Source organism: Triticum urartu, chromosome 7A (assembly GCF_056163025.1).
Source record: "Triticum urartu cultivar PI428250 chromosome 7A, HENAU_Tu73, whole genome shotgun sequence".
NCBI classification, from domain to species: domain Eukaryota; kingdom Viridiplantae; phylum Streptophyta; class Magnoliopsida; order Poales; family Poaceae; genus Triticum; species Triticum urartu.
In genome coordinates this window covers 659,748,503-659,757,683 of record NC_141879.1, presented here as the reverse complement: position 1 = coordinate 659,757,683, position 9,181 = coordinate 659,748,503, and the positions used below count along the sequence as shown (strand labels likewise).

The window sequence follows — 9,181 nt, the reverse complement described above, 5'->3', positions numbered from 1 at the left end:
CTCTTCCTCCCATGATCCCATCATCCTTTGCGATTGGTCTGCGTCAGGTTTTGCCTATGAATAGGAATAGGATGAGCATAGACAACCGGTGGCGTCTCAGGAGGGCCGTGCAGCTATGGCGAGCTGGCCGAGGTGAAGAGCCTAACAAACAGCTTTAAGGAACAATGGAAGAAGATACTGAATGACAGTTTCACGGATGTTAGTAAGATCGTGAGGCGGACAGGTAGGAGGAATAGCACAGCCATGGGGAGGACCTATAAAACCGTAGAACATGCGTTGCTCCATTCTTAATGAAGTGTGCTCTCCAACTCAAAAAAATGTAGCGTACTCAGCGAGGAGAGCTCTTTTGAGCGTGGAAACAGGAGCGCGGGCCTATACATCCTTGGCTTACCAAAGCGTACGCAGGGATGACTCCTCTTTTTCTGCAGAATTAAAAATGTTATGATGTACGGATTAACGTGGAATTTTTAGGAAATCTCTAATTAGATCTCAACCCATAAGTTATATGCCCTAATCACCCATGATATTCCTAGTTTCTTCAGAGCTTATAAATATGCAAAAGACATGTGTTTCCAGAGCAAGCATCGCAATTGCCCATGTGGATTCATATTCATATTATTTTATATCTAACAAAACATTGTGAAAGGATAGCATTGAGGACAAGCCTGAAACTGAAATATCACAGAAAAGCAGGTAATGCGAAAATGACTAATCTCCTCAGCAACGATGCATGATACTCCATCAGCAACTTGTTTCCTTGGTCTGCATCTAAAATTTCCCACTGTACTATAACAGGTCAGTTGTAGGTAGAAGTGTATGTAATGAGCAGAATGTAATTCAAGAATTATTGGAAACAGAAAATGAACTGCACATAAAAATATCCAATTACAGCAGGCCCCATGATGATCGATGTACATTGTTGGTCCAAGCTCTCGAATCAGAAGTGCGCCTCTTCTACCTATGCCCTTTCGCAGGGGATATGTCGCCCCTTAGCTGCCTTCAATACCCATATCTGATGCCCAGGATTTCAAATCTTAAATGTTCCATGCCATCTTTGTGGAACATATATGGAATAAACTCATTAGAATGATATTGAATCAAGCCCTTGATCCACCCCAGATTGCTTCTCTAATTGGGTAAAATCTCCAATTGTGCAATCGGTCCCTTGCAGAGACGTAGAGTTTTATCTCTTGTAAACCCAGCGTTCTTGTTTAGCGACTGGCCTTTCCCTTTTTAACTTGTGCTTCTATGATAACTAGTAGAGTGCCCGTGCGTTGCCACGGGCTCTTAAAAAAGTTTACAAAAGTTACATGTTAAATTGGTCTTACACCATCGTGTAAGAACATATCACTTGTAGTCAACATTTAGATTATATATATATATAATTTCGTTGCAATTATTAATTACAAAGTTTATGCAATTAGTCTTACACCATTGTGTAAGAACATATCATCTTTTAAAAGGCATTCCAAATCATCGGCTGATAACAAGGCATCTCCAATATCCACGAACAAGGTTTTCTTGGGGTAGACATGATTGATTCGATGACTGAAATATCTCTAGGGGTACAAACATAGTCTGTCGACATCATAAAAAAGTGAGCCAACTTAGACAACAAAATGAGGCAAATTAGTTGAATACAAAAGGCAATTTTACAAAGAAAATATTGATAATAACATTGAAAAATAACATTGTGTGATAACATTTAAATTGGCATCCTTTTTTGGTTTGTTATGAGATATCATCGCTTTGACATCATTATGTTGTAAAAAACTCGGTGAATTTACGGTCCCTTTCAGCAACTTCGCATCGGAATCCTTCACGGCATGTGATTTCTGAGAAAATCTCTCAATGTGCTTCTCAATATCATTGGCTTGGTAAGTGTAGTAGTAACTGCTCTATTGTAAAAAAACTCGGTGAATTTACGGTCCCTTTCAGCAACTTCGCATCAGAACCCTTCACGGCATGTGATTTCTGGGAAAATCTCTCAATGTGCTTCTCAATATCATTGGCTTGGTAAGTGTAGCAGTAACCGCTCTACGTACATCGTTGCAGACAAAGTACAACTCAGGTTCACAATTTTTCTAGATCTAATGTTTCTGAACCTAGGGATATGTATACAGTTAGCAACTTTCTTACCGATGCAATGGTCATGGTCGTGGTCACGGCAGCAGACGCCGAGGTCTTCACGGCGCCACCGCTCTCCTTCCACGTCTCCACCAAGTTCAGAGACAGTGCGGCAGTGGCGGACCCGTCACCGGCCTTAAGGTCCGCCAGCTTTCACGCCGGCCACGGTGGCCAACCGCGAACCAAAAAAACCTCGTAGCGATGCCCCCACGCAGTCCCGTCGCACCCAAAAAAAAACCTACGAAAATTAACCAGCGAAAAAAACCAAACCCAATCGCACGCACGTACGAGCGAGGTCTCCTTCCCTCGAGCGAGAACCACTCGCACGCACGACTCTCTGCCCCCGTTCGCCGCCGCCCTCCACCGGACGATCCGCTTCAGGAGACGCCGTCGATCCGTTTAGGACCCGCCGCCGATCACGTTCAGGATCCGGCGACGATCCCCTTCTGGAGCCGCGTGCCGATCCCCTGATCCGGCGCTGATCCCTTTGAGGACCAGCGCCGATCACATCCAGGATCCGACGACGACCCCCTTCTGTAGCCGCACGCCGATAACCTGAGCCGGCGCTGATCCCCGTTGAGGAGTCGCCGACGAGATCATTGCGGATATAGGTATTATTTGAAGTTTATACACAATTTATGAAGGGATTACACACATATCATACAGCCATCGCATGTTCAAATATTGTGGACTTTTCTCCATTTAGTACCTGATAGTTGGGGGCTCCTAAAAAAAATTAAAAAATCAAAGCACCACTTCGTCCCATAGGCATCGTACTATATCCACGTTATGACAAAGAGACAGGTGTCCAGAATGGAAAGGGTGCTGAAATGATACAACACTCAATATATGCACTATTGTTCCATGGTTATGCCATTTCCGATGAAACAATGATACATGTTTGCATACCTTCCGAATGTTTCACGTTTTAGTTGCAAATTGGGCAAAGGATCCCCCAGCGTAGGTATGGCAATCAGTACCAAGTAGAACCTTCCAACAAAATCACACCTTCCAGTAATTAATATAGGTAGTAAAATACCTTGCCAGGTTGGGAGAAAAAACCATCATCAAATATTTTCCCTGAAAGCAACTTTTGAAAGAAATTAGAAACTATTCATCATGGTATATCCAGAATCAGTACATAAAGTCATGCTTAGACAGTGTGATGCAGGAAAACACCACTGCCACACACAAAAAAGAATTTATTAAACGTATGTTGCCACCAAATTCTTAATGATACTTCCAAAATAAGCTCACTTCCAAAATGGCTCTTTCAAATATTCTTCACATATGGTAATTATTTTGACGGGACTATAGTAACCAATTCATCATCAAGTTTTATAAAAAAAGGTTAATAAGTTCTTTGTGGTTCATATATCCCTCAGAATGGCTTTACCTTCCACCCCTTCCATGGTTGCATCAGTACTTTTGTCTTCCAACTCCTGTACAATAGGACATCTCTTGAAATCAAACCAGCAGTACCAAATACATAGTCAATCTGATAAAAAAGACTCTAGAATAAATTTTAACATGGCAAGCACAGTACAGGATGTTTGCTATGGTCCTGGTCCTTATCTTGTCGAAATCCAGAAAAATACTGTGTCATGTTCCTTGTCTTCTGAAAAGCAAGAAAAAAGGCGTGCGTTATGTTTACTGTCCCTTTCAGCAACTTCGCATCGGAACCCTTCACGGCATGTGATTTCTGGGAAAATCTCTCAATGTGCTTCTCAATATCGCTGGCTTGGTAAGTGTAGCAGTAACCGCTCTACGTATATCGTTGCAGACAAAGTACAACTCAGGTTCACAATTTTTCTAGATCAAAATGTTTCTGAACCTAGGGATATGTATACAGTTAGCAACTTTCTTACCGATGCAATGGTCATGGTCGTGGTCGCGGCAGCAGACGCCGAGGTCTTCACGGCGCCACCGCTCTCCTTCCACGTCTCCATCAAGTTCAGAGACAGTGCGGCAGTGGCGGACCCGTCACCGGCCATAAGGTCCGTCAGCTTTCACGCCGGCCACGGTGGCCAACCTCGACGCAGGCTTCATCTTCTTCGGCTGTGCGATGGTGGATGCCTTGCTCTCCCTCGAAAACACCATGACGGCCACCGTAGACCCTTCCCTGCCCGCCGGCATGGTTGCAATTGCAGACATCACATTCCCATCCAGCCCGCACTCGCCGGCTGCCTCTTCCGCGACCTGCTACACAACTACGGGGTTCCTGCTTCCATGAAAACGCAATATAATTTATATTCACCAAGAAGCAACAGAAGTAAGATCACTATATTAAATCCTGATGAACCATTTATGCCGAGATACATACGGAGCAACACATCGGTTAAATTAAATCTAGCAATATAGTACACTTGGCACCGGGTAAACCCCAGATTAAACAATGTGGTAGATAGTTGTTTAATTGAATGACTTGCTAGTGAGCTGCTAGAAATGACTTGTTAGGCTTTGTGAGATTTTTCTCTATATACTGAAGTATATGAAATTTCTCTCATAGCAAACAACCGATTTTCCCTTGAAAGCAAACAACCGATCCTTCTCTTCTTACCTTAAAAAAACAATTCACCCTCTCACTCGTCGCACGATGCAACGGTCACACTCACATCTCAATTCCCTGGCGTGCTCTGCCCACCACGGCTTCTCCTTGTCGCCTCCCCTCGACGCCACGTCATTTAGCTCGCACCTTGCATTGCTCTCAGCGCCACGCCCCCTCCTCTCCCCTCCATGACATCCCAGGCCGATTCCCGGTGCCAAGGACTGCACACCATCGTAGCCGAGGGTGACCACCACGACGACACAACCTGCTGCTCACCGCAACGCTGCACCTTCTCCAACAACATATTCCTCTGGTGTCTGTAGATGATGGATGCTGATTTGTAATTGCCAAAGAAACAACCGGTGTAGCTTCCTGTTTAACAGCATAGTAGTCAGAGAAATAACCTTGCATACCTAGTTCACATGGTCATGATATCATGATTAAACTGGATTTCTTTTGCTATGATAATAAAATTAACCATAGTGGACTCTACAGTTCAGAAAGAAGTGGTTAATTTGGCGCAAGATAGATAACATAATTCTGAAAAAAAAACTCCATAATTTTTTTAGGCAAACCACAAAATAATTTAGTTAGAGGAGATAGTAAATAAAATACCCCTTCAATTCTAGAATTGTTATAGAGGCGTCACAACTATGCTACTACTGCACAAATCTATGAATTTTTTTGAAATTAAATTATCACATCTAAACTCAAAACATCGGGGCATCCTTAATTCATACATTCAGAGCAACGCAAACCTCCTAATCGAACATGCTGGACCTATTTTCTAGAAACTTCTAAAAAAATTGTAAATCAATAGCAGATTCATGAACCATACATGACCTGATCAAGCCCTAGTAAGGATAAATCAGTGTCTATATGAATGCAACCATGTACCTTCACTAGTAGAAAAAGAGCCTATTGTCCCGGTTCGTAAGGGCCTTTTGTCCCGGTTCCTGAACCGGGACTAAAGGGTCGGTACTAATGCCCTGTCCCTTTAGTCCCGGTTCTGGACAGATGGGCCTCCACGTGGCCTGTGCGCGGAGCCCAGGCAGGAGGGCCTTTGGTCCCGGTTGGTGGCACCAACCGGGACCAATAGGCATCCACGCGTCAGCATTTCTGTGGCTGGGGTTTTTTTTGAAAGGGGGGGGGGGTTGGGGGTTTTGGGGGGTTAATTTAGGTGTTTCATATATTGTGTTAGCTAGCTATAATTAATAGAGAGAAGTGTCCTCTCTTATGTCTGTGCTTGGTCGACGCTACGTACTATACATACATATAGAGAGGACTAGACACGCTAGCTAGCTAGTAAGCAAACAAAGGAAACAGAAGATCGTCATGAACATATATATCATACAGAGAGAAGTGATATCGACCACCTCTCCTTCTCCGAGAGATTGGTCGAACAACAAGTTCTCGTATATCTATCCGACACTACCGGCTACATATATACAATAATTATCTCTTACAAATATAATCTCCTAACATACGGACGCATGGTCCACATAGTATTCTCCGTCTTCAGCGATCACGTGGTCAAGAAAGAATGCCGCCAATTCCTCTTGAATTGCTCGCATGCGAGCTGGTGCTAGGAATTCATCCCACTTCTGAAACATCTAATTTGGAGAAGGGGGTCAATACATATATATATATATATATATATATGAATGAATGAAACTCAACACAAATGATGGTAATAAAATAAAATTGTGAATGTTGTTATTTACGCACTTCATATTGTTCGTCAGAGTAGCCCCGCTCACAGGTCGTGTGGCGGATGGACTCGCAAACGTAGTATCCACAGAAATCATTCCCTTGTTCCTGCCACAACCACTTTACAAGAATAGAGGTCAATCAAACTGATAAGCAAGAATGCCAAATGGTATTGATGAAACTAGCGCTTGAATCACTAGGAGATGCGCGGAACATGCTACTATAGTACTTACTTTCGAGTGTTTAAATTGCAGCTTCTTCGGGAGTCCCGGAGCTTTTTTGGTGAATTTTCTCCAAACCCTGCCAGACAAAGAAAACAATTACTTGATATATCAGGAAATGAACAAAGTTGCTGATATGGTGGATAATGATTGATTTAACTTACTTCTCGAGCATTTGAGTCATGTCCGCATAGTCCTGGGGATCTTTTCGTCTTGAGTCTAAGACGGTTACTAGTCCCTGCTCAAGCTTAATCTCTAGGAGAATATAGTGGAAACTGCACACGCATGCATAACTCATCAATTACATTACTATAACCTTGACTAATATATAAGGGAAACCGAATATGCACAAGACAGTAACACTCACATTTATTACCAACGATCGTAGCAAGTTGGCCTCGGTATCTACGGCATGAAATTTAACCTGAGTTGCATCTATGAGATTTGTGTTAATGAACCCAATATCACCGATTTGTCTTTTCTTCAATTCGGTGATCTTCAATCTGCATAATATAGTGAGGATAATTATAAATACATGCAATGAGAGAGCTGAGCTATATAGAGAGACTTAATGACAGAAGTAGTACTACTTACAGACAATAGCAGGTGATCGTTGCTTTATCGAGGGCCAATTGATTGAAAAACTGAAAGAACTCCTCAAATGGAACAGGCAATAGTTCAATTCCAACGAGGTCATGCTCCTTTTTAACTCTCACATACAAAGTACTCCTCCCCCCAGACTCTCTGCAGATTTTCAAGTACCAATCATGCAATCTTCGCATCATCGTTGATAGAGATCTTTCATCTTTGACGAGAGGCTTCCCGTACTCGTATCTTTGTATCTGCACCTCCATGAAATCATAATGTACATCGTCGGGCAGGTAATCTCCAAGATTGCTATAACCGGGCACCATCCTCGGATCATTAGCGACGATGTCGCTAGGCACCTTGAGCGGGGGGCACGATTGCTTCACTTGTTCGCCGAGCTGGGCAATTTGTTTCCCAGCTCGTCGTTCTTTCAGCCTTTGATCACTGACAATACTTCCCGACCGCTCCGCTTCGGCAAATTCCTTTCCAATAATGCGCTCATAGTTGCCTTTCAGCGGAGACTTGGGTGGTTTTGTCAGGGCAGCCAGAGTGCGCTTCGCTTTCACCGGATCTACCTTCTCCTCCGGAGGTGGATGTTTCTTTGCTTTCACCCCTTCAAAGTAGTTCCTCACTTCTTCAAGCACGATCTCGGCGTTCTCCTCCGGGGTCCTCTCGTACGGTAACTTCTCTGGAGTCTTCGGAGAAGGACCGAATCTGTATGTCCTCCCGCCTCTGGCTGTACTGCTAGACGCTGGTAGAGCAGACGGAGTGGCTGTCTTCTTTACTTGCTTATGAGGCGGAGGAGAAGGACTACGACACGCCGGAGCAGCGGCGGGTCTCTTCCTCCCTTGCTGACGAGGCGGAGAAGGAGGAGGCTGGCTGCTCGGGCGCGCCGGCGCAGGCAGAGAAGGAGGCGGAGTGCCGCCACACGCCGGAGAAGGAGCCGGCCGAGTGCCCTGGTCGTCACTCGCCAGAGGAGGAGGCGGTGGAGGAGGCGGAGTGCCCTGACTCGCCGGAGGAGGAGGAGGAGGCGGAGGCGTCCAGTTCGGAAGGTTGATGAGCTCCTTCCGCCATAGGCATGGAGTCTTCAGAGCAGAACCCAGCCGAGTCTCCCCTTCACCGGTAGGGTGGTCAAGCTGGACGTCCTCAAATCCCTCCGTTATTTCATCCACCATCACCCTAGCATATCCTTCTGGAATCAGCCGGTAGTGAAAAGTTGCGCCGGGTTCAGTAGGAAAAACAGAGCCAATAGCCACCTTGACCTTCATATTAATCCATTGCATCATAAGGTGGCAAGTTTGAGACTCCGTGATAGCATCCACGGGATAGCTGGCAGGAGCCGTCAAGACATGCTCCGGCTGAAGCAGCTCGGTGGAAGCCACGCTGCTTCTCCGCTGAGATGGCGGGGTAGCTTCGGGGGAAGCTTCGGCAGTTCGTTTGCTGCGATTTGCTTCTCGTTCCTCTATCGCTTGTACCCTAGCATGCAGCGCCTGCAGTTGGGTCTGCTGCACTTTCTTCCTCCTCTCGTGGCATTTGTAACCGCCTGCGTCCGGAAACCTAGCCTTCCACGGAATGGAGCCCGGCGTGCCTCGTGTCCGTCCAGGGTGCTCAGGTCCCGAGGGCCATTGTGAGCTCGTCGTTCTCTCTGTCTGGAACGAACGTCCCTTGCTGCGCTGCTTCGATATAGTGCTTAAGCCTCTTGACTGGTATTTCCATTTGATCGTTCGTCCAAATGCACTTCCCTGATACAAGGTCCAAGGATCCGCCAGCCCCGAAGAACCAAGTCCGGCAACGGTCTGGCCAGTTAATTGTCTCTGGTTCGATCCCTTTATCAACCACATCATTCTCAGTCTTGGCCCACTTAGACCGGTGAGGGAGTCCTGGATTAGGGGGTGTTCGGGTAGTCGGACTATACCTTCAGCCGGACTCCTGGACTATGAAGATACAAGATTGAAGACTTCGTCCCGTGTCCGGATGGGACTTTCCT

At 45.4% G+C, this 9,181-nt stretch overlaps 1 protein-coding gene across 1 annotated transcript; it reads right to left on the bottom strand.

Moving 5' to 3' along the window:
• Nucleotides 1-3,145: 3,145 nt before the first annotated feature.
• On the bottom strand, nucleotides 3,146-4,010 carry LOC147961161 (uncharacterized). The gene is made up of 4 exons (XM_087532743.1): nucleotides 3,996-4,010; nucleotides 3,674-3,892; nucleotides 3,524-3,569; nucleotides 3,146-3,207 (listed from the first exon to the last, which is right to left on the bottom strand). Exons 1-4 carry the CDS (start codon nucleotides 4,008-4,010, stop codon nucleotides 3,146-3,148), a joined length of 342 nt encoding a protein of 113 aa, XP_087388869.1.
• Nucleotides 4,011-9,181: the final 5,171 nt, after the last annotated feature.

What these genes read in the sequence shown, in the direction of transcription:
- LOC147961161 (XM_087532743.1), bottom strand. An exon ending in AGGACCATAGCAAACATCCT is followed by an intron (nt 3,570 to 3,673) that starts GTACTGTGCTTG and finishes CCTATTGTACAG; the next exon opens with GAGTTGGAAGACAAAAGTAC. An exon ending in AACCATGGAAGGGGTGGAAG is followed by an intron (nt 3,208 to 3,523) that starts GTAAAGCCATTC and finishes AGTTGCTTTCAG; the next exon opens with GGAAAATATTTGATGATGGT.